Source organism: Pezoporus flaviventris, unplaced genomic scaffold (genome assembly GCF_033815535.1).
Source record: "Pezoporus flaviventris isolate CSIRO_AGI_PZ_B2104156 unplaced genomic scaffold, CSIRO_AGI_Pfla_v1 ptg000029l, whole genome shotgun sequence".
Lineage (NCBI taxonomy): Eukaryota > Metazoa > Chordata > Aves > Psittaciformes > Psittacidae > Pezoporus > Pezoporus flaviventris.
Window position 1 is genome coordinate 16985877 of NW_026892577.1, and position 24988 is coordinate 17010864.

Consider the following 24988-nt stretch of genomic DNA (forward strand, 5'->3'; position numbering starts at 1 on the left):
AAACATGTGATCCTGGCCCTCTGCTCTGCTCTCATGAGACCTCACGTGGAGTATTGTGTGCAGTTCTGGTGTCCCCAGCATAAAAAAAGGACATGGAACTGTTGAAACAGGTCCAGAGGAGGACCATGAGGATGATCAGGGGACTGGAGCACCTCCTGTATGAAGACAGGCTGAGGAAGTTGGGGCTGTTCAGCCTGGAGAAGAGAAGGCTGCGTGGAGACCTCATAGCAGCCTTCCAGTATCTGAAGGGGCCTATAGGGATGCTGGGGAGGGACTCTTCATTAGGGACTGTAGTGACAGGACAAGGGGTAACGGGTTAAAACTTAAACAGGGGAAGTTTAGATTGGATATAAGGAGAAAATTCTTTCCTGTTAGGGTGGTGAGGCACTGGAATAGGTTGCCCAGGGAGGTTGTGAATGCTCCATCCCTGGCAGTGTTCAAGGCCAGGTTGGACAAAGCCTTGGGTGATACGGTTTAGTGTAAGGTGTCCCTGGCCATGACATGAGGGTTGGAACTTGGTGATCTTAGGGTCTTTTCCAACCCTATCTATTCTCTGGTTCTATGACTCTATCCTAACCTCTGAGCTCCCCGGTGATTTTCTGGAAGAGATTAATTTGTCTCTGGCTTTGCCATTATTTTTCTGCTCTTTCCTGACATGAACCCTGCAGGATGAACCATATATTTTGGCTCAGCTCCCCAAATCCAAACTGCTCTTGTGTTCATTTTGTAACTGCTTTAGCACTACCGGACAATTTACTTAAGTTACTATCTCTATTTGAAAGTTACATAGTAAGAAGGCAGAAGTACATACACAGATTTTAATATTTTACAACTTTTTTTTTTTATAACTTTTTTTACAATTTTTTATTGAAATGTCATATATTTCACATCTCTTAAGTGGAGAAAATAATTCACAGTTTATTTTCTCCACTTCCACTATTGCAAATGAGTTTAAGCCAAGGGACAGGGAACATTTTTCATTTTTATGAGAGAGACTGCATTAGGCACCATAATTTCCAGATGAGGTGATATGTGCAGGAGAAGATGGTGGCTGTGAGCAGGAGATGAGCCACCTTCATAGCCAAAGGAGGCAGGGATGAGAGCTGCAGCAGAAGAGGCTTTACATGGGCCCTGTTCACTCAGTGGTCCCACACATGAAACCTGTAGTGGGAAAGGACTGGAAGAACTTGTTGCATGCTTTGGCTGTGGGATGGGGCAAGAGAATCAAGATGTGAATCTGGACAGCTGACACAGAAGATAATGGTCCCAGTGGGATCTAAACCAATCACTATCAAACATTAAATGAAAATCAAATACTATGATTACCTTGGAAAAAACTCACTTCAACTGGAAGTACACACATACTTTGCTTTAATCAAGTGAACTCTGGCTTTGGTTCTTTGACAGTTCATCGTCTATGCTATCTCTAAGCTATTGCTGATTGTGTCCTGCAGGGAACGCATTTGCTGTTCATCTACTATCCAATACTGATTGTGAGTTCATGCAAGTTCTTATTCCTTGTAGGATGCAGGTCATGAATGGTGCCTCAGGTGACCATTTGCTGGCAGAACATTTCATGGCTGATTTCCACTGTGATGAGTAGAAAAGACATCCTAGAAATTCCTCCTCAGCCCTGCTCCAAGATTTTGCCAGGCTCAGAGGTGAGACTGACTCGTCTGTAGTACCCTGGGTCATTCAAATTCCCCTTCTTGAAAATGGGGGTTATATTTCCCTTTTTCCAGTTGTCCAGAACTTCACCTGACTGCCATGATTTTTCAAATATGATGGACAGTGGCTTAGCAACTTCATTCACCAGCTCCTTCAGGACCCACGGATGGATTTCATCAGGTCCCATGGACTTGTGCACATTCAGGTTCCTAAGATGGTCTCAAACCTGATCCTCTTCTACCGTGTGCCTCAGGTCTTCATTCTCACAGCCTCTGCATCTGCCTTCGAAGACTTGGGTGGTGTGGTCAGAGCCTTTGCCAGTGAAGACCAAGGCAAAGAAGTCATTCAGAACCTCAGCCTTCTCCAAATCCAGGGTAGCCAGTTCTCCTGGTAGCTTCCAGACAGGACTACGTTTTACCAAGTCTGTCTTTTATTCACTACATACCTACAGAATCCCCTCCTGTTATCTTCCACATCACTTGCTAAATTTAATTCTAACTGGGCCTTAGCTTTCCTAACCTGGTCCCTAACTTCCCAGGCAACATCCCTGTATTCTTCTCAGGCCACCTACCCTTGCTTCCACCTTTTGTAAGCCTCTTTTTTCCCTCTAAGTTTCTTCAGCAGCTCCTTATCCATCCATGGAGGTCTCCTGTGATTCAGAGAAAACTCCAGGAACAAATTTGCCAACAATGTTTTCAAGTTGACAAGCAGTTATTCTTTATTGCGGCGCCAGGAGACAAGGGGGTAGCTCCTCCTAACATGTATCTCACTATTGGTACATAACCCCTTCTTATATAGCCACTGGGTATACATACATATTCATGAGGCTACGTATAGATTACATCATTTTCCAGAAAGTTTCCCGCATGCGTACAAAAATGTGGTGGTGGTCTCTGAGGGTCGTTTACTTCTTCCAACGATCTTCATCACTTCTGGCAGACTTTGTAGCATGCGCAGTAGATGTTTATACCAGCTTAACTGATTCCTTAACACCACAGACATAGCAATCATCCTGTCCTTCTACTTAGCAGTTAGTTTAACTGCAGCCCATCCTGGACACCTGCCATTCCCAGATACTCCTTGTCCTCACATCCTGTTTTTCTATCCTGTTTTTCTTACACTCATTTTGTACTAAGGTTATAAGGGCCTAAACCTATGTCAGCTACAATGGTTTATCTTGCACAAGAACTTTCAGTATGTTCTCTAGATGTACTCTGTTTTTTTTCTCTGTGAAACATGCACCTCAGTAATCTTCCATTGCTACTGTTACAAAGCCATCAAACTTAACATCACTTAAAATTTATTCTAAAGGTTTATATATTTCATTTTGAGATTTTGAGACCCCCTTGTCTCACCTGGTCCTCCTGCCGCACTTCCTTCTAGTCAGGATGCAACACTCGTGAGCTTGTAGCAGATGATCTTTAAATACCAACCAACGGTCTTGGGCTCCCCTGCCCTCTAGGGTTATATCCCATGAAACCTTATTAAGCAGGTTCCCAAAGAGGTCAAAGTCTGCCCATTTGAAGTCCAGGGCAGTGAGCGTGCTGCGTGCCCTTCTCGCTGTCCTGAGGATCTCAAACTCAACCTTCTCATGATCGTGACAACCAAGGCTGCCCTGAAGCATCACATTTCCAAACAGTGATAGGGCTGTGTAACTATGCTCAAGAGGAAGCCACCCTCCCGTTTGGCTCCTGGCACTCTGACAGTGGAACAGCCAGGATGGACGCCTGAGCCGTGGAGTACTTTGTGGGATAGGTGGGAAACATGTACTCAGGTGGGGCCAGAGCCATCGGGTGAAAAACACCCTCTTGATCTATTGAAGTGTTGGGGGCAGTTTGTGGATCTACGTGTTGTGGGGCACACAAAGCCCAAAGAGTACCTGCAACACACTGGGAGCATGGGAGGAGCCCTGCTTACTGTATTTAACATGGGGACATTTCCAAGACTTGGAGGAACAACTTGGTTGAAACAAGAAGTGCTAACTGAAAAAGCAATGGGGGTAGTGCAACAACAAGATTTATTAGCTGCCACCCAAGCAGCATCAGGGTGGCAGGAAAAAGACCCTAGAGAATTTAGCAACATCATATGCCATGAGGACAGTTTTTCCATGGCTGAAATGATGGAAGGGTTGAGATTGTCTTCAAACTCTCAGAGCTGATGAATCAATTCATCAACTGTTGGTGGTGCTACGTCATTCCAGGTTATTGCTGCCAAACAGTGGGCATATGATGCTGGTGCACTCTGTGTAAATTTCCACCACATGGATCGTGTATATTCAACTTCATCTGATTCTACAAATGCTTTCTCAGCATGCAATTTTCAATAGGTTATCTCTGCAATGGCTGATTCCCTCAGAAACTGGATGCCTGTCTCTGTCGTGGTCCAGTTGGCTGAACGACTCATAACATTGTCCTAGTCTGGAAACCTTTCTTTGTGGGGGTTTAAGCCCAGCCGGTATCTCAGAATTAAGCAGCTGCTCGCTCACTCACTACCCCCTTCCTCCTCCTGCTCCTGGGGGGATGGGGAGGAGAATCAAAAGAATGAAACTCCCATGAACTGAGATAAGAACAGTCCAGTAACTAAGGTATAACACAAATCACTACTGCTACCACCAATAATAATAATGATAAGGGAAATAACAAGGGAAGAGAATACAACCACTCACCACCCACTGATGGATACCCAGCCCGACCTGAGCAGTGATGTAGGTCTTCCAGGTAAGACTCCCCAGTGTCTGGGCATGACGTGCTGTGGTATGGAATACCTCTTTGGTTAGTTTGGGTCAGGTGTTCTGTCTCTGCTTCCTCCTGACTTCCAATCCTCCCTGGCAGACCATGAAACTCAGAAAGTCCTTGGTCAGGGGAAACATTACTGAGCAACAACTAAAAACATCAGTGTTATCAGCGTTGCTCCCAGGCTGAAAGTCAAAAACACAGCAAGGCACCAGCTACTAAGAAGGAGAAAAACAACTGCTACTGCTGAACCCAGGACAGGTGTAAATCCTTGTGGCTTAAAGGTGAATGTGGTACTGTGATCCTTTGGGCTCCAAGAAATGGGAAGGGCCTGTGGAACTGATAACCTGGGGGAGGGGGTATGTTTGTGTCCTCCTACCTACAGCTCCATCATCACCGCCAGCAAAGCTTGTCAAGCCATACCATGAGCTGGACAGCCTAGTTGAAGAACCCGATGCCTCAGCTGCAGAAGCTGACCTTGAAGACCCCGAGCGAAATGAGACAGAGAAAGAGGAATGAATTGCAAAACATCACTTGGGGGCAACTGAAAAGTAATGACTTGAATATGTGTGCTTGCAAGGAAGCTATTATTAGAGGCTGTGATTTTGTGTATAAACCACATGTATTTACTAGCCAGTAGCTGATAAGAAACTACACCTTGTATCATATGGATTTGTCACTTGTAAAAGAGATGTTAGAGCATGCAAATTTTCAGCAGCTGCTAGAAAATGCTAAGGCAGAAGGTAGAAAGATTCTAATATGATCCTAATATTATAAGGCCGGTAATGGAACAAATTAAGAGGGTGGGAGAACCCCACTGCTGGGAAATTTTCTTTGGGTGGTCCCCCACTGCCATCAGCATCTTCAAAGCGCTGCTGCACCCTGTAGTAGTTCTACTGCTAATGTAAATCTCTGTGTGCTTTGCCATAGTAGCAACTTGTTACTGGATGAGGCAGGAGAAACCCTCCATTGACAACAAGGTGCAAGGATTGAGGCTGGCCAATGCCTCCTACCACAGTCAAGGGCAAGAATGGGTTGGCCTCCACGTTTGCCACCAAGAAGAGCCTTTAGCTCTGCTGTTGGCTGCAACCCAGCAGGTGTTGAGTGGTGGGAACACATGCCATGCCAGACCTTGATGTGAGGGATGGCCTCCTTTGGTATAAGAGGGACATCCAGGAGGGAAGGACAGGCCAAGCAGCCTGTGGTTGGCAGGAGAAATGATCTAGTCCATATCCCCTGCTCAAGCAAGGTCATCTAAAGCAGGTTTCATCATTAGCATAAGTAACTATTAGAAGTACTTATAATAATATAATGCATTATAAAAGTAAAGCTCCTGTCAGGTTAACTTCCTTGACCTTTTGGAGACTAAACAAGCAATTAACCACATCTTGCAAATGACTAAAGAACTTCAGTGATTTCATCTTTTTTCAACTGTGTTATGTTTTGAGTCCTGTAAGTTCATACATTAATATTTAACCAAGCTTTTCAGCTAGCTGGACAAATGTCATTTCTGTGATCTGAAAACTAATGATGTGGTTTGCATCTTATCTCTTGTACTAGCTGTGTAGTATGTTACAAATGTGGGCGTTGTTACATAAATTCTTGAATGCTGAACTTAGCACTGAACCTTAATTCCTGCTGATCACAGCAGATCCTTTGTCAAATTGCTGCCAGAAGTAAGGCAGAGATGATACTGTGATTTTTTATAAGGCTCAAACAAAAGTCCTCTTTGAAAGCAGTAGGAGTTTAGTAGCTGAGAGGTTGTTATTCACAGCAGAACAGGCAGGATGATTTCCACAGGTTACTCTGCTAACCTGCTGTGCTGGTTTTGCCTTGGGTAGAGTAAATTTTCTTCATAGCAGCTGGTATGAGTCTATGTTTTGGATTGTGCTGGAGCTGTTTGACAATAAGAAGGTGTCCTTTTTCACACAGACCCAATCTGGAAGAGAACAGAAGCAGGTGAATTAAACAGCAAGTGCAGGTCCCAGGTTAAGTGCTACATACAAACACAGGGTGGGACCCCAGGAGCTGGCCCAAAGAAGCCTCCAGGCAGGCCCAGTAAAACAACAGCCTCCAGAAGACGTTGAGAGGAAGGCCTGGATTTTGAAAGATCAGTTCATGCAGTGGCACCCCACCCTGTCAATCTGAGCTCAAACTCACAGGTGGACCCAGAGAATGATGCCATTTCATAGCAAGAGCAGAGGCCCCAGCATCTGCTTTTATACCTCAATGAGAAGCAAGCAGAGTTTTTCAAGTGCTTCTTGTGAATGTGAACCATATCAGGATGGGTCTTTCAAACTCAATCATTTCATTCTCAAATAGCCTTTCATACTCAAATAATTCCTATGTTTCTGCCATCAGAGATGATTCAAGACCTTTGCAAGTTGAATAACTTTTTCCCTTAATGACAATAAAACTGAAAGTTCTCAGTGATATGATCACTGTTCTAGACATAGTCTAGAAAGCTCATCTCGATTTCACTTATCTGCCCACTTCTGGTTTTCAGTTACCTTGTGTGCGGTATTCGGAGCTGTGCTCATTGTGCCAGAAATTGCAGAATTTGTTGCTGATAAAGAACGTCATCAGGACCAGGAGAGATGCACAGTGAATCAGTGTCATCTGCCTCAAAACAGATCCCTAGCAATTAGACACATAAATTTGTACAAGTCTCCTGAGCCTCCCTTTTTAGTCACGGGACAACAAATAAACTCCTTCAGTGACGACTGACTCATTTCACACTAACATAGGAGATAAGAACAGTCAGATGACCCATCCTCTGGAAGTATCACTGCTTCTGTGCTAACAGGGGAGACTAGGTGATTTGTACACCTAGCTTTTTAATATCGAAATGTAGGTGGGAAATGTTTCTTTCCTTGCTGCTGTAGAATCTGTTAGTCCTCAGCTAATTGGACTAAAGATAAAACCTGCCCATCCTTTATGTCCCATGTTGACAGCTCAGTAGCAAACAAAGTCTGGTGTTCACAGTATATCTGGCTATTTCTGTACACATGAAAGTGCACACATGAGCACTCAACAGCTGATTGAACCAATGTGCATGCAAGTTCTAACCAATGAGATGATGCAGGAAAGAAAATGCCTTTCATTATCGGGGAGAGAAATAAGATAGAGATGCATAGATGGATTGATACGATATGATGTAATATGATAGATATGATATGTAGGAATACATTCCTTTTTATATATACATCTATATACATCTGTTTATAAGTTTAAGACTTCCTTCCAGTTTCATACCACCAAAGGGGTGAGTATAATTTCAGTTATGTATCATGAAAGACATAGTGTGATGGGCTGAGTGTTAGCCCAGTGACAGCCTGTTTTGCTGGCTCAGAAGAACTGAAATGGTCCCTGGTGTGGTCATTTAGATGGGATCTGTCTCACCTGACTTAATTGTCTGAAAGTCTGGATGAGCTCCCTCTCTCGTGTGTGGAGAGAAATAGTCCAGAGGACACTGACACCCATTTAATGCTCACCCACCACCAACAGGTGATGGACAGAGACCCAGCTGTCTGAGGTGAAGAGCAGGAGAGTGGTCAGTCTGACCAGAGCCTATGGGGAGATGAAGAAGGGGTCTTCTGTGGAGCAAGAACTACCCAGGAAGCATAGGAATGGGGACTTCTCACCCCTGGTGGGGATATTGGCTTCTCAGCTGGAGGTGGGGAGGGGTGGGAGAACACAGGGAAATGAAACCAAAATAAAAGCATGTTGTTTCAGATGAGTTGTCCAGGGAGATTTTCCTACAGAGGAACTCTGACCCACACCCTTTTTCTTGACAGCATTACCCACTGTATTTGAACACGAGTTTCATAGACAGGAAATACATGTTCTTTGTTAATCAGAGATTAACATGGAAATAATATTGCTTGTCAGTGATTTCCACTCAAAGTGAGTTTAAGAGCAATTTCATTTCTCTTTTTCATTACACAGAGATTTTCTTCAGTGATGAATCTATTGTTTTGTTTTTGTTTTTTTTTATTTCAGTAATGCGCCTATTCTCTTAGAATCATAAAATCATGGAATAGTTAGGGTTGGAACGGAGCTTAACATCATCTAATTCTACTCCCCCTGCCATGGGTAGGGCACTCACACTAAACCATATCACCCAAGGCTTCGTTCAACCTGGTCTTGAGCACTGCCAAGCATGGAGCATTCACAACCTACCTGGGCAGCCCATTTCAGTGCCTCACCACCCTAACAGGAAAGAATTTGCTCCTTATATCCAATCTAAACTTCCCCTTTTTAAATTCTAACTCTTTAGCCTTGTTCTGTCACTATATTCCCTAATGAACAGTCCCTCCCCAGCACCCCTATAGGCCCCCTTCAGATACTGGAAGGCTGCTATGAGGTCTCCACGCAGCCTTCTCTTTTCCAGGCTGAACAGCCCCAACTTCCTCAGCCTGTCTTCATACGGGAGGTGCTCCAGTCCCCTGATCATCCTCGTGGCCCTTCTCTGGACTTGTTCCAACAGTTCCATGTCCTTTTTATGTTGAGGACACCAGAACTGCATGCAATACTCCAGGTGAGGTCACACAAGAGCAAAACAGAGGGGCAGTATAACCTCCTTTGACCTGCTGGTGAAGATCCTTTTGATGCAGCCCAGGATATGGTTGGCTTTCTGGGCTGCGAATGCACACTGAAGCCAGCTCATGTTCATTTTCTCATTGACCAACACCCCCAAGTGCTTCTCCGCAGGGCTGCTCTGAATCTCTTCTCTGCCCAACCTGTGCATGTGCCTGGGATTGCTTCGACCCAGGTGTAAGACCTTGCACTTGTCTTGGTTAAACTTCAAGAGGTTTGCATCAGCTCACCTCATAAGTGCATCAAGGTCCCTCTGGATGGCATTCCTTCCTTCCAGCGCGTCAACTCAAACACACAACTTGGTGTCATCGGCAAACTTGCTCAGGGTGCACTCAATCCCACTGTCCATGTCAGAGACGAAGATGTTAAAGAAGATGTTAAGATGTTAAATAAGACCGGTCCCAACACCGATCCCTGAGGGACACTACTCGTTACTGGTCTCCAGCCGGACATTGAGCCACTGACCACAATTATTTGCGTGCGGCCATCCAGCCAGTTCTTTATCCACCGAGTGGTCCATCCATCAAATTGATGCCTCTTCAATTTAGAGACAAGGATGTCTTGTGGGAACTGCTCTACCCCTGTCCATCAGTTCTGTAGCCCCAACTTAGAAGGTCACCAAATTGGTCAGGCAGGATTTCCCCTTAGTGAAGCCATGCTGGCTGTCACCAAGCACCTTGTTGATTTTCATGTGCCTTAGCATGCCTTCCAGGAGAATCTGCTCCTAGATTTTGCCAGACGCAGAGGTGAGACTGACTCGTCTGTAATTCCCCAACTCATCCATTTTCCCCTTCTTGAAAATGGGGGTTATATTTCCCTTTTTCCAGTCATCGTGAACTTCACCTGACTGCCATGATTTCTCAAATATGATGGCCAGTGTCTTAGCAACTTTGTTCTCCAGCTACTTCAGGACCTGTGGATGGATTCATCAGGTCTCATGGACTTTTGCACTTTCAGGTTTTTAAGATGGTCTCGAGCAAGATTCTCTCCTACAGTGGGACCAAGGTCTTCATTCTCACAGTCCCTACGTCTACCTTCCAAGACTTGGGTGGTGCAGTGAGAGCCTTTGCCAGTGAAGACCAAGGCAAAGAAGTCATTCAGAACCTCAGCCTTCTCCAAATCCTGTGTAGCTTCCTTAAGACGCAGTTGTTATCAGCTTCCATTCTGTACACTCCATGTCCTCTTCTCTTGTTTATCTGTTTCCCTACTGGGGCTTCACTTGGCATGAATTAACATTGCTTTACCACTATTACAAGACTCACGGAAGTGAACTTTAATAACATTCATTAACTTTACTAGCCAAAGAGTAATTCATACTCTTTTCACTTAAGCAGTGTCAGAAAATAACTATAATTTGCACCTATTAAATTCTATAGAATCATAGAATACTTAGGGTTGGAAAGTGCCTCACTTCATAACTACTTCTCTGGTTTACTTCACTTCAGGTTTCCTGAAGCCTGAGTAATGCTATTTAATAATTATGTGTCTAGTTTAGGAAAGGTTTATCAGTTTTAAGAAGACACCATCCACCCAGGCCCGGCCAGCATCAAGCCTGAGTGCACACTCCCATTCACATCTCCCTGTACAATGATATAGAAGTTCCCCTTGACCTCCTCTAGTCATCTTGCCATAACTACCATGTTCAAATGTGCTCCAAGAGAAGACCAGTATCTCTCTACATAAAGTCACAGAAAAAGGTAACATACAGCCTAATGCCATGTCTAGTCGTTGGGACTGAGAAGAATGTGGGAGAATAGTGGAGGCTCTACGAGTCCATTTGCAGAGTTTTCAGCATATCACTAGTACTTTACAGACACCAGATATGATGTACAGACAACATTTGGCAACTGAGTCCTGGGATCAGCTCTTTGGTCTCAAGTGACGCAATCTGCTCTACTTCTCTACCAGAAAACATACACTGTTCTCACTCTGCTTGTAGGGGGTTGGATTCCTGTTGGAGAAGAAGTGGAAAGCATCCTATTTCATTTAAGATTTTATATTCTATTAAATAATATTAATTAAACAATCACTCTGTTAAGCTTTGTTCAGGGTGCCTGTATATTTCACTGATCTTCACACCTTCTATGGATCTTCAACCAGTTTCTAGAAGCATCAGGAAGGAGAATGCAGGTTGCTGCAGAAATCTGTGGTTTGGGGAGAATCTGTGAACATACAAATGTTGTAGATAGTATGGTTTGTCTGGTTGAAATATCAGATTAGGACAAGCGGTGTGTACTCCTCACAATCTGCATGGGTGACTTGGCTACAATTGCAAAAGTTCATTCTAGAAATGGAGGCGGAATGCCTAGGAAGAACTTGGAGTGACGCCCTTTTACAATCGTGACACCTGCCTCCACTGTGCTCAGATACTAGAGTGGCTGCCAGATGTCAATCTAGGCATGAGGGCCAACAGAGTTTAAGCACATACATAACAGCTAGGCATTTGGAATTTGTTGGACAGCGCCAGAACATGACTTCTTTAGTCCTGCATGAATGATTACCTGAAGGTGGAGAGGTAAAAAAATCATTATGTAAACAAAGAGTTCATCCATAGTTTGTTCATTCTTATCTTGAGCTGATTAATAAGTAATCTCATATCTCAGAAGGAATAGGAAGGCACTATTGGCTAATTTCATCCATGTGCTTTGGATTCACAGCATATAAATGAGAACGGATTTACAGGTCCAACATCAGGCTCTTCTGACACTTGACTTCTCTTCCTCAGTTCACCATGGAGCTCCTGGGAATGACCACTATTTTCTTGCTGATCTGCATCTCATGTCTTCTTCTCATCACCACATGGAGAAACATGTCACAAAATGGGAAGCAGCCTCCTGGTCCCATCGCACTCCCCCTTGCTGGAAACATATTCCAGCTGAACCCAAAGAACATGCCTGAAAGCTTGGGAAAGGTAACGGATTGTCTCCTTTCTTATGTTGTCTCCATTGCATATAAAACAAAGTCAAGCCTAGACTGTCTCAATTTAATTCACAAGCTTAATTTGCATTGACCAAATGTCAGAGTCAAACAAAACCAAAAGGTTTCTCAGAAATGCATGCTTCTGAAATCTATGTATTCCAATAATATAATATCTAACTCAATGTAGTGCAAGTCTAAGGCTATGTATTTGCAATAATCATACTGCTGATGGGTCCTGTGCTGACTTCATGGCAGTACTGCAATTTGCAGTGGATTTGCAATCAAGCAGCTGATGTTCTTGCTATATTCACTACATTCCTGCTGAGCCCAACTCCTCTTAATCAGTACAAGGCTTCAGTGACTCTACACTGATTCACTCATCCGATTTCCAAAGATCTGGGGCAAAGGAGATTTTAGGGACAACTACAGTATACTGTTCTTCTTTGTGTTCCTATTTCCCACAGCTTAGTGAGAAGTATGGTCCTGTCTTCACAGTACATTTAGGCCCACAAAAGGTTGTGGTGCTGTATGGCTATGATGTTGTGAAAGAAGCTCTGATTGATCAGGCAGATGACTTCAGTGGAAGAGGAAACCTGCCACTCCTTAAAAGACTCTTCAAAGGCGCAGGTATGTCCCCAGTAATGTTAGCGCACAAAGCTAAGGCTTTCAGTGCTTCAGCAACATTGAGGAGGAACAGCTGAGAGGGCAGTGGAGGAGGGAATGGTAGATTTCATTTACTGCTTTCAGCAATAAAAGACTAAAAGCCCAACTCATTACTTGGACCCTTGAGTAAAGTGGTCCCCCCTGGAGAACTCTCTAAGGTCCCAGGCTGGATTCACTGAGTGCTTTTTCATTTTCAGCGTGCTTCAAATTCTGAATAAAATTATGCTCATCAATTATGATTCTAAGAACTTAGGTTCATTCTCCCATTTATGAAAATATTGATAATATACACACAGCTAAAGTAATCAACAAAAGGGAATTCCAGAGACAACAAAGATGAGATAATATAGGCTGTGCCAATCAGGGCCACATTCAAGATTAGGCCTTGCACTTATTCACTAGGGCAGTTCTGAGTACGTTTTCTGCTGATTTTCAGTGCCTGTGGCTAAGAAATATTCAGTGCCAGTGCTACTTTCTTATTTACATCCTAACATATCTGTTTCCTCATGGACGTCTATTTTTCCTGCATCAGGTATTGTGACCAGCAATGGGGAGACCTGGAAGCAGCTCCGACGATTTGCACTCACCACCCTGAGGGATTTTGGGATGGGGAAGAGGAGCATTGAGGAGCGAATCCAGGAGGAAGCTCATTTTCTGGTGGAGAGGATCAGGAACACACATGGTAGGACTGGGGTTTCTGCTTCCTGGGACACCCTGCGTATCTGCAGCAAGACAAGGAGGGTGTAGTGTTGCTTCAAGAAATCTATGGCTGAATAAGTGGGCGTATGGCTGCAGTTTCTGCTCCCAGCTCCAATAGCCAATGTTACCAGTGCTGGGAGTGGGTCAGTCAAAGACACTGTGACAGTATGGAGGGATAAATATAGGAGACTGGTGTTAGAAAGCATCCTTTAACCTGCTGTGTTTGAGGAACAAGGCTGAAAGTGGCAAAGGGAATGGCTTGGCCCCAAAGCCATTTGGTGGAATTCAGCCATGCATACAAGGCTGGGGACTGCCACCTAACCAAGCAATGTGCACTTCTTTGCCTTGTCTTCTGAATCCCTTGGTGGATCTTGAAGAAATCGGTGGTCAAAGACCTCATTTACACATATTTGGGTCTGGGTCCACTCCATCTGCATAGCTTTGCTATCAGAACTACTTTGATCACAGGCATTCGAATCCCTAGGAGAGAGGTATACTATTGAGGTTACACTAGTAGAGTTTATAAAGAGGGTGCAGTAACCTAAAGAAAAGGCTCAGGCAAAGTCCTTCTGGCTTCATTTGGTTTTGGTGGGAATCTTTAGGCCATTTCTAATAAACTGTAAGTTCAGAAGACAAAGACACAAGACAGACTTGTGTCATCTGAAAAGAAACCAAACACCCCCAGACCAATGTTCTCCTGAGAACAGGTCAAAAGTGATACTTAAACGACTCATACAGGGAAATTAGTTCACTTCAAGCTAAGAAGAAAAAATTGAGTAAGCCCTTCACCATCTTTCCAAAGGACTGGAAAAACTCGGGGTCTCAAGAGGATGCAAAGCTCTCTGTAGTGTCAGAGGAAGGGAAGATGCCTGAAATACTGAAAGCAAGATACCTCGTGTTTTTTTTGTTGTTGTAGAGAAACCCTTCAACCCTGGCAGATTCCTGATCCATGCTGTCTCCAACATCATCTGCTCCATTGTCTTTGGGGATCGGTTTGACTATGAGGACAAGAAATTTTTAACTTTAATTTATTTGCTAGATGAAAACAATGATCTCCAGAGCTCTATACGAACACAGGTGTGTACATTTATACAGAATAAACTTGTTAATAATTAAAATATTTTATTAATGGATACATAATTAAAGATAACTCCAGTTGATTTTTAACTGGAGTGGATTTTCCTAAATTTGGATAAATTTTCTGAAAGCCAAAACGGCAGTTAAATAACCAGTTCCTGTTGTTTCTTCTTGCCCAATGGAACTGCCACTGTATATCCAAAGAAGGATAAAATTGCAGAAGTTGCTCAACTGACATCCATCCTTGACTATAGTGAAGCCATAAAGTAAAATGCATTAAAATCCAGTTGAAAAATAGCTCTTCCAAGACAGTTGAATTGCCTCATTTTCCTAGTTAACAGTTAGGGAACATTTTGTTGTATCCACGTTAATTGGAATGCGCTTTTCCATCATCTTATTTTTACAGCTATACAATTTCTTCCCAACTCTCATGGAGTTTATACCTGGCCCTCACCAAAAAATGATGAAAAATACTGAAGAAGTTGATAAATTTATTTTAGAAATCATAGCACAACACCAGGAAACCTGGGATCCTAGTTGTCCTCGAGATTTCATCGATGCTTTCCTTAACAAAATGGACCAGGTAATGTAACAGCTAGAGTTTTATTGGCTTATAAGATAATCACCACTTGAATCCCACCTTCTTGCCAGTTGTGGCAGGGCACTGGGCTTTTGCATATACAAGGAGAAACTTGCTTTTCTTGTCACATCAACTTCATTCTATCCTCTCCACTCTCCTATCTAGGACATTTAATCACTGAATTACCACCTCTAGCAAAAGTTAGGAAAACTAGAGACCAATGTCATTGATGGAAATTAATGTTCCTTTGATACTAAAAGGTTTATACTAATATTTAGTAAAAGTACCATATGCTGGTGTTCTGAAAAGTGAGGGTCATATCTGTGAAAGGACATGAGAAGTGTTTAAAAACATACATTATGGGTACAGGACTTTCCTTTTTAAACAAACTGCTTACATTTGTCATTCTGAAAGCATTCTGCCAAATTTTCCTCCAGGAGAAAGGGAATGGTAACTCAGAGTTCACCGTTGAGTCCCTGACCAGAACCACACTCGACTTGTTCCTTGCAGGAACAGGGACCACAAGCATCACCCTGAGACATGCACTTCTGATTCTCCAGAAATACCCAGAGATACAAGGTAATAGAAAAGGAAATAAATAAAAACTTTAGCAGGTCATGGGATCAGTTTGGACAATTCCTGTCACTACCACATGTGGCAATGGTTCCCTGACTAAGGAACCCTTCATTTGCAGTGTAGACATGTGTATTACCCTATGTTCTATTCACAGAAAAGAGATACTACCACTAAGTACATTCCTATATTGATGGTGCTCTAAAAGCAAATTTTGCTGTGAACATGGGGAGAGGTTTAGGCAAACAGATGTGGGACCTGACCATCCAATACTCACTTATTTCCTAACAGAGAAAGTTCAGAAGGAGATTGATCATGTGATTGGCCGAGGCCGAAGCCCCTGCATGGCAGATCGGAGCCAGATGCCTTACACAGATGCTGTAATCCATGAAATCCAGAGATTCATTGATTTCCTTCCACTTAATGTCCCACATGCTGTGATCAAAGACACCAAGTTCAGAAACTATTTTATTCCAAAGGTATAAGAGAGGTTTTTGTTATTTACATATAAGCAATATTTCAATTTATTTGGAAAAAAACTTAAAAACTCTAATCAGAATCATCATTAAATTTCACAAAAAAAAACCCACAAACTTTAAAGTTTTTTATTCATTAAATGCTTCTTTTAAACTGGTTAAATTTTGACTACCCTTCCACTAAGCTCTGGGAAATTCTCAATGATTCTTTCCTTTAACATTTCACCAGTGTAACTTTCTTCGCTCTTTGTTAATTCAGGACACAATGATATTTCCTCTGCTGACTCCCGTCCTACATGATAGCAAAGAATTTCCAAATCCGGAAAAATTTGACCCAGGACATTTTCTGAATGCAAATGGTACATTTAAAAAGAGTGACTTCTTTATGCCATTCTCTGCAGGTAAGATCTCTTTTTCTTTCATATCCTACACTATACTCCACTAGAATCATTTCGAAGATTTTAGAGGCTCTGTCACCATGGCCTGTACAGTGATGTCTAGTGATTCGCTAGAGTCACTTCTGGGCAGCTCTGATCACTGTACTTGAGTTTCAGTTGACTTCCCTTTTTTAGCAATCACAGAAACTCCTCCAATGCGCTCTGCAAGAAGAGACGAAGGAAGTGGGACTCATCCACACAACTCTCTCTCCAAGCACAAAATGAGAAACCAAAGCCTTCAAACTGCCTTTGCTCACTGAGCACTCTTTCAATGTTCTTGACGCTTAGCCCCTAGTTTAATTTGTTTACCTGAAATGCTGCATGTCCATTCTGAGATGCCTCATCTTTCATGGAACAATGCTTAAAAATGCCCTACTCTCCCCTCACTTTTTATCATGTTCCACTTGCAGGCAAACGCATCTGTGCAGGAGAAGGTCTGGCCCGGATGGAGCTATTCATATTTCTAACATCCATCCTGCAGAACTTTACTTTGAAACCTGTTGTGGATCACAAGGACATTGACATTACCCCTATAATTGCCACTCTGGCAAATATGCCCCGACCTTATGAGGTCTCTTTTGTTCCACGCTAACCAAGTGAAGACTGCTGGCACATACCACACTGGTGAAAGCTCTGATTAAATGACAGTCATCTCTCAATCTGTTGAGGCTGAAACATTCAGGTCCCTGCTAGATACTTTATAGAGAGAAACAATATCAGACAAGAAAATTGTATGGTGCTTTTGTAATCACCACAGCCAGCTCTAAACAAGAGACAGAGTAGTCATCTACATAGGTAAGAAGACAGCTCCCTGCGCAAGAGGAGACAGCTCTCCTCTGTGCCTAGCTCTCCTAGGTGAGGCTTCTGACAACCTGACAAGTCAGGGTGTGTGGACTAGTGCTCTGAGTGCTGCTGCTGCTGTCCCTATCATTTGATCCTCTTAGCACAGCAGGACCAGACACTTCTACTCCACAGTTTCCACAGACCCTACTTCAGGTATCTCTCTCTTCCGTATTTTCAGTTTGTTCATGACCTGATCGTACTGCAGAGCATAAACCAGTGGGAATTTTTCTGTTAGAAAATTATTATCTTCTGTATTCTTGCCCCAGTACATATTGTCTCCTACAGTGGGGATGGAATTTAACAATGGCTGGGCAGATGGGTCCTCTCCCGTGTGATTATAAGGAAGTTTTGTGAAATTACAATATATATTGCAAAATAAAGATGTAGAATGCTGAAGCGTTGTTTTTCTATGACCCCAGAACACCATTTAATGAAAAACCTGTTTCTACTAAGCTTATAATCCCAAATGTCTTGTACATACCTGTTTTATTTCATTCATTTATATGAAACATATTATGGCTTGAAGACTGAGCCAGCCAATGACCTATAAAACTTCAATTGTCAGTAACAATGTGGGTGTAGGCTGGACTGACCCTACAAGACCTACCGGAACCCCAGCTGTGCTTACAGAGCTCTCCTTTGTGGCAAGAGAGGGCAAATTAAATACCTGGATCCTCTCAGTGCCATTTCCTAGCTGAACAGCAGCTTGCATCTTCATATTGTTTTATGAAATACGCAAAGATCACCATAGCAATCTTACACACAGGCAAAATAAAGAAAAAGAGTTTACATGAGTTGCCAAGTATACAGGTACGAATGTAGGACGGGCATTTCCTACTTAATCACATTCCCTGTGATGTACAATTTATAGTGATCACAGTAAAGACAGAGAACTGAATCTGTGTGATGAGAAATGAGACAGCAACTGTAATACTGGCAATATTACAACTGCCAATGAACTGTTTATGGCATGAACTGTTCATGTGAAACAGGCACTTCTTTCCTTTCAAAGTATTAATATCTAGATATACCATGAGTTGGTAGAATGGCATTGCAAAGGCAAAAGCCACAGATATTATAGAATCAACGAAATGTAAGTGAAAAAACGATATATGAAAACATCATCTGGTTTTTCAACATATGCCAAAGAAGATCAGCTATTGCAAGTCTTCTCACTGGAGAGAAAGAACAAGGCACTCCATACTACATATATATATAATATAATCTATAGAGATTTGTTCATAACCACTCTGGAAACTAGAGGCAGAACTCCGACAAGGGTGTCCATTCTGTGATCTGACAACAAGACCTGAATTTCCTTCCCTTACTGCTAGAGTTTTCTTGTAAAGTAAAAGGTGATGTTGTAGTTGTCCAGACAGATGGATAAAAAATGGATAAGATGCTGATTGTCTTCAGCAGTGGCAGGAGAGAAGAGCTTTACCTGCTGAAGAATTGAATTCTGAGTATCTGAGTATGCCTTTGCCTGGCAAACACTGGGAAGGTTAATTCTCCTATACAGTGACATCATGGGGACACTGGAGAAAGTGTTGCTGCTTCTGCCCAATGTCCCCAGAGACTGGAGATGTACAGTTTTCATTTTTGTGAAGAGATTTCTAACACAGTAATTGTTTTTACTTGAACAGATATGCAATAACTTGCTTTGGAAGGTCAGGGGGGAAAGGGATCTGAAGTGATTATTTTCAGCTGCTTCTCACAGGCCTGTGCTATCACTTGTAAGATCAGAAGCAACAGAGTGTTTGAAGTGTTTGTTCATGTGGGTTTGGTTTGGTTTCTCTTTTTAAGCAGATGTGAATGGAGACGTTTTTGCATGTAGTTTATTTTAATGAGCTTTCCTTAGCCACAGGAGAGGTGCAGCAATGCAATGCAGAGGTATGTGAAGTGTATTTGAGAGACCATAAGAGATGTTCTGACTGCTGACCTGAAGTTATCGTTGGGGTCAGAAGACAATCTAATATAATATGTTGAGTGTCCCTGTACCATCTGTTAGTTTCAGTGTCAAGAGCAGTTTTGAGTGTTGTGGATGATCGGCCATTGCCACCTTATTTTCAGCAACTACCAGCCTTTGCCTCAGGATACAGTAAAGGGAAGGTAGAAGATCTATTTGTTGCTAGTCTCCTGATACTGGAAACACAAGTGGGCAAGATTTTAAGGGTGCTCTAAACTGATGCAGCTGATTTGAAATAATTAACGGCTTTATGAATTTATATGATCCTGAATTATAGACTTTATTAATTATACACTCAGATCTGTCTTTAGCCTTTGCCTTTATAGGTCTTGCTAATGATTTTGCTACTCCATTCCTGGAAAAGGCATGCTTCCCTTACCCAGCATCCATTTACAAGAAGTAATTGTGGTTAGATTCTTTTCCAAAGCACTAGAGGGCAGCAATATTATATTAAAATCTATCCATTTTCAGACTTGGACAATGCCAGCACCAGCAAGATGAGCCTTCATTTCCCCTACTGGGCCCTCTTATCCAACAGAGCTGGTATTCATAGTCAATCACAGTTCTGAGTGCTGGCACCAACACCATGTCACTAAGGTTTCAATTTTCTTTTTGCTTGTTTTAATGAGTCCTCATTTATCTTTGTCTGCATGAAAGCAGACCCCAAACATGCAAAGTCTGCCACTTGATATGGTCTGCTGGCTTGTACTTGGTACTTCTGCCTTTGCATTATGTCACCTCTTGGTTTAAATACATGCTTAGGTGGAAGGGCACAAAGAAGCTCCCTCTGTGCACAAGTTCGTGTTTGAGTCCTTCTTCCCTGAGGCTTTCTCATTGTTCCTGCTGGCCACCTCCTGGCACATTGAGCTCTCCAGCAGCACTGTTAGAGAACAGCTATTACTGATATTGAGCAAGAATGACAGAATTGGGCTGTGCCATCTATTTGGTGACATTAGACACACCTCTTGCCTTGATACACTCAGCACTTTTGGTTTTGCATGGCAGGTTCACTTTTACTTGAGGCCGGATAGCAATACATCCCAAGTTCTAAGGCTCTGGTGGATTTGTTAGCAGACACCAGCATTTGCCATTGCTTTCCTAGACAGATACTGACATAAGAGACATCCGGCTTTGTACAAGGAAGGAAAGAAAAGGAACTGGCAATGGGAGAAACGAGGGAGTATGTGTTACTCTGTCTGTAAGATCCATATTGAAGACATAAGAAAGAGAAGGAGCAGACATCCTGATGGCACTTGCCAGGACCTCACACTGCATGGTAAGTAATGTCACCTTCCTTTCTTGCAGTGGTAGTGAAACATGTACCTCTATCCTAACCACTGAGCTCCCCAGTGATTGTCTGGAAGAGATTTGCCATTATTTTCCTGCTCTTTCCTGACATGAACCCTGCAGGATGAACCACATATTTTCACTCAGCTCCCGAAATGCAAGCTGCTGTTGTGTTCATTTGTAACTGTAAGACAAAAGTGCTGGGGAAGAATGTCACCAGGCAAGACCGATTGGCAGGTTCAGTCAGTGATCCCATTGTAATTAGACAGACACTTTACACAGTACAGGCTGTGCTCTTTCTTTTTAAACCTCCTAGTTTCAGATGGGTTATTAGCTGCTGCTAATGGTGTATTCACTTCCTTGGACTTACCTACTGCTAGATCTCTTTTTAGAAACTAATGTGACATCTAGAATGTTCTTCATCTGCCTGTGGCAGACTAAGATCTCTGCCTGATGTTGTTACATTGACAAGTCAGAGGAGTTGCGTGAGGACTGGAACTAGCGACTGACGTCATAGGCCAGGCGTCTATGTGATGGTTAGGACCAGACCTGTGTCTGACAAGATATTCTCCAAAACTCAGTGACGGATGTATATAGTTGCTCCACAATTTTTATGGAGCACAAGGATGCAATACATAGCCCACATTCACAAAATGCACCACAAAATGTGGCCTTCTTGGAAGCTTGGAACCCATGTTTTGTGTTCCCTAGATTTTCAGAGGTTCTGTGGTGGGGACTCAAAATGCTATAGAAATGATCCACGTGGTGTCGGCTCCTGAGCAGAGCTTTTTATTCATCTACTGGCAGAACAGGGATGTTTCATCTGTCAAAGGGTGTTAAGCATTCAGTACCCACTAAGAACTAGGGGGAGCTGAAATTTGGTAAATTCTCCATATAAGGACTATGGAAAATTCCTATAGAGCCAAAGAGGACCCATGCTGACACAATTCTACTGAAATTAACAACACCCAGTCACCTACAAAACACGAATTAGGTCCTACAGTGGTTGGTCTGTTCTACTGAGTAGTTGAACATCCTAGACAAATATTGGCCCTTTTAATGAGTCTTCAGTTCAGTTGCTCCTGTAATTAGTCCTCTTCTCTACCCAGAAGCTGTGTGGTGTTGTCTGGCACAGAAAAGTTGGATTAATGACATTTGGTACGACAACGCATGGCAAAACGGATGCTCTAGAGGAAGAGTTTGTGGTGGTTTTGTCCACAGTTTGAGAGAGCTGTCTGGAGAGTTTGGAGAGAACAGCCTGTGGGGAGGGAATAGGAAAAGGCTGTGAGAAAGTCAAATGTCCTGGGAAGGGTGAATACCAGCAGAGAGACAGAAACGTGTCAGTAGGATGGAGAAAAGAAAAGTGGTAAGGGTCTCCAGAGCCAGTCTATCTAGGAAGCAAACCGTCGCTGGTCTGCAGTCTCAGAGCATTGCTCCCTGAACAATAGAAGTCACTGTTGTCCAAGGTGTGTGGAGTAAATGGGAGGAGGTAGGGAATAAGATAGCTCTGGAAGTGATCATTCTCTCTAAAATAATTAGCTGGGAACTTTAGAGAAAGCCTTGATAACTCAAATATCAAAGCCTTGATTGCAACATTTACGAATGTGCCAAATCTGATTTTTAACAAGAACAAATGCAAGAATGGCTATACTGAGTCACCCTGACTCTGAAATACCTATCTGTTTTCTTCTCACATTAGAGTGTTTGCAGAACCTGAACTTTGCTAGGGGCTGCTTTGACGGGCATTGTCACTGCTCAGATTGGCATTACGTCAGTGCCTCTTGGATGAAGACATGTCCATTGAAGACAGCGGGTAGGCTCCCTTTCCCACAAAGGTTGGATGAGATGACCTTTCAAGATCCCTTCTGATCTGGCCTGTTCTATGACTGTATGACCTTTTTGTTTAATTCAAAGTATAGAATTTCACTCAGACCCTAACACCTGTTTATACATTGCCCAAATGCATCTGGAGTAGGTGAAGGAATTTGTTATGAACTGTATTACTATGACCTGCGCATCCCATCTGCTCCTGCACCAAAGAACAAGGAGCAGATAGCTGTTGACAGCTTTATAATAATAGCTTTCTTTAATGAGAAGGTTGTGGAAGTCTTGGGTGATTGCTGCTTTTACCATGTGTCATGGTTTATGCCCAGCCCTTCTGAGTCTTTGAAGTACGCTCTCCTGAGGTAGTCCATGGCAAGGATGCATGGAGCCTTTGGACCAGTCACAATGGGGTGCTTTTGCCACTTCCTCACAGTCAGGCTGATTTCAGCCTCCAGTATAGTCAACTCTTGGTATCCTCCTGTCACTTTGGAAATATAAATGGGTTCCACCCCTTGACAGCTTGCTTGCTTCAGGGTACACTGTGCACTGGTATCTACTGGATCCTTATACTCCTGTGGGACTGATGTGCCAGGCCATCTGATCCACACAGTCCAGTAAATCCGATTGTCCCCTAGCTCCACCTGGTTGGAGGCAGGGCCCCTCTAATAGTCATCACAACATTGGTCACTTACGTCTTGTTGACAGGGATTAGGCTTCTTTATCACAGGAGCTGGAGTAAAGTCAGCTCCTCCACTGCATCTGGGAGCCTGCTCACTGGAGACTGAAGCCACAGCTTTCATGGGATGATCATCCTTGGCCTTTGTTCTCCTCTTCAGTTCATGCACCCATTCCTCCAGAGCTGAGGTAGGTTTTCCATCCCACTTTCTCATGTCTTCTCCGTGATCCCACAGGTAAAACCATAGGGTGGCCTGTGGCCTGTACCTCCTATATCTTCTCTCTTGAGTAGCAGGACGCCTTTTGTTAATAGCTGAGACATGTGTTGGTACATATGGGGAGCTGGACAGATCGGATAGATTGTCTCTCAATTATTTGAACTCCTGAGACAGTTTTTCCACAGTTGCAATGATGGAAGGGTTGAGATTGTCTTCAAACTCTCAGAGCTGATGAATCAGTTCATCCACTGTTGGTGGTGCTACGTCATTCTAGATTATTGCTGCCAAACAGTGGGCATATGATGCTGGTGCACTCTGTAAATTTCCGCCACATGGGTCGTGTACCTTAGACTTCATCTGGTTCTACAGATGCATTCCCAGAAGCCGGCCTGTGACAGATCATCTCTGCAATAGCTGATTCCCTCAGAAACTGGATGCCTGTCTCTATCGTCGTCCAGTTGGCTGAACGACTCATAACATCGTCCTAGTATGGAAACCTTTCTTTCAGGGCTGCCAAGAGCCGCCTCCAAAGGCTGAAGGACCATTTCCCTTTTGCAACTGCATTGTCAACTCCCCCTTCCCTAGCAAGTGATCCCAGCTGCTTGGCTTCCCCACCTTCTAGTTCTTGAGCGTCGACCCCATTGTCCCAGCATCGGAGCAACCAGGTGATTGTGTGCTCCCCTGCATGATAGGTAAAATCTTTATGCATATTCCATAGCTCGGTTGAGGTCTAGGGTCAAGAAGTCACCTCTTCTTTTTCCTCTTCCTCTGATCTACATAATAATAACTCTTGTTCAGATGCTGTCCCATGTAGTAAGTGCGTTGGTTCTTTATCTTTCTTCACTGTACAGGTTGCTTTTTGTGCCTCTTGTTTGCTTTTCCCCTTGCGTACAGGGACAATTAATATTGGCATGAATTGGTCCTTTGGTTTAGCTGCATTGACTATCACTGTGGTTGGAGTGGCTGCAGTATCCGTTGTGGGGGTTAGTGCAGCCGCTGTGCTTGGGGGTTGAGTAGCACCAGCAGCTGTTCTGTCTGTTTCTGTCAGGGTTTGAGTAGCTGCTGTACTTGTCGCTGGAGTTGGTGTAGTTGCTGTGCTTGGAGTTGGAGTAGATACATTGTCTGTTGTAGTCAGTCTGAGTAGCTGCTGTATTTGGAGTTGGAGTAGTTGCTGAATTTGGAGTTGGAGAAGCTTTGTTGTCTATTGCTTTTCCATCAGAACTAGAGACATCTTTTTTCCCTTTGAATGTTCTGGATAGTGTTGAACAGGGCTCTGTGAGCATAGGCCAAGCCCCAGCACATTGCCATGATTTGTCCCTCTCTGATAGGACCGGGATGACAACACACCTCATTTTAGTGTTTTACTAGGGTTTTTTGATTTTGCACTTGTTCAGTGATGAAGTTCCAAAGCACTGGAGGGCCCCACTGGCCTAGATACTTGCCTGTACTATCACCCACACCCTCCACTCATGACTGTCCAGCCTCGGGGAAAACCTCTTGGTCCTCCTGTATCATAGTCTAACCCTAGACAAGACCCAAACACGACTCTACTTAACTTTCAAGATCAGACAAAATAGTCGTGGGTAAAACACAGTCTGTATGTGTGCCCACATGGTGATCCTCATCACAATTAGCAAGCAAGTATCAAGGGTACCCAAAGGCCATTCAAAAAATTCAGAACTCTCAAATGATGCTGTAAACAGTCTGGGGGGGGGTGGGGGGGGGGGGTGTGGGGGTGTGTGGAGATGACTG

The 24988-nt window shown here is 43.3% G+C and overlaps 1 protein-coding gene and 1 long non-coding RNA gene across 2 annotated transcripts in view; one reads left to right on the plus strand and one right to left on the minus strand.

Annotated features, from left to right (window-relative positions):
• Positions 1 to 1354: 1354 nt before the first annotated feature.
• The window catches only part of LOC133272288 (uncharacterized), a 49303-nt gene continuing 25669 nt past the window's right edge, over positions 1355 to 24988 (minus strand). The window contains exon 2 of the long non-coding RNA XR_009744383.1: positions 1355 to 1590. This is a non-coding gene — a long non-coding RNA (uncharacterized LOC133272288). The remainder of the gene's footprint in view (positions 1591 to 24988) is intronic.
• Positions 11659 to 17662, plus strand: LOC133272283 (cytochrome P450 2H1-like). Its single transcript, XM_061459305.1, has 9 exons — positions 11659 to 11910; positions 12383 to 12545; positions 13114 to 13263; positions 14197 to 14357; positions 14764 to 14940; positions 15375 to 15516; positions 15802 to 15989; positions 16246 to 16387; positions 16834 to 17662. Exons 1-9 carry the CDS (start codon positions 11731 to 11733, stop codon positions 17013 to 17015), a joined length of 1485 nt encoding a protein of 494 aa, XP_061315289.1. The 5' UTR covers positions 11659 to 11730; the 3' UTR covers positions 17016 to 17662.

Coding starts and splice junctions, on each gene's coding strand:
- LOC133272283 (XM_061459305.1), top strand. CDS start 11,731: ATGGAGCTCCTGGGAATGACCACTATTTTCTTGCTGATCTGCATCTCA. Junction 12,546..13,113: donor AAGACTCTTCAAAGGCGCAG/GTATGTCCCCAG, acceptor TTCCTGCATCAG/GTATTGTGACCAGCAATGGG. Junction 13,264..14,196: donor GAGGATCAGGAACACACATG/GTAGGACTGGGG, acceptor TTGTTGTTGTAG/AGAAACCCTTCAACCCTGGC.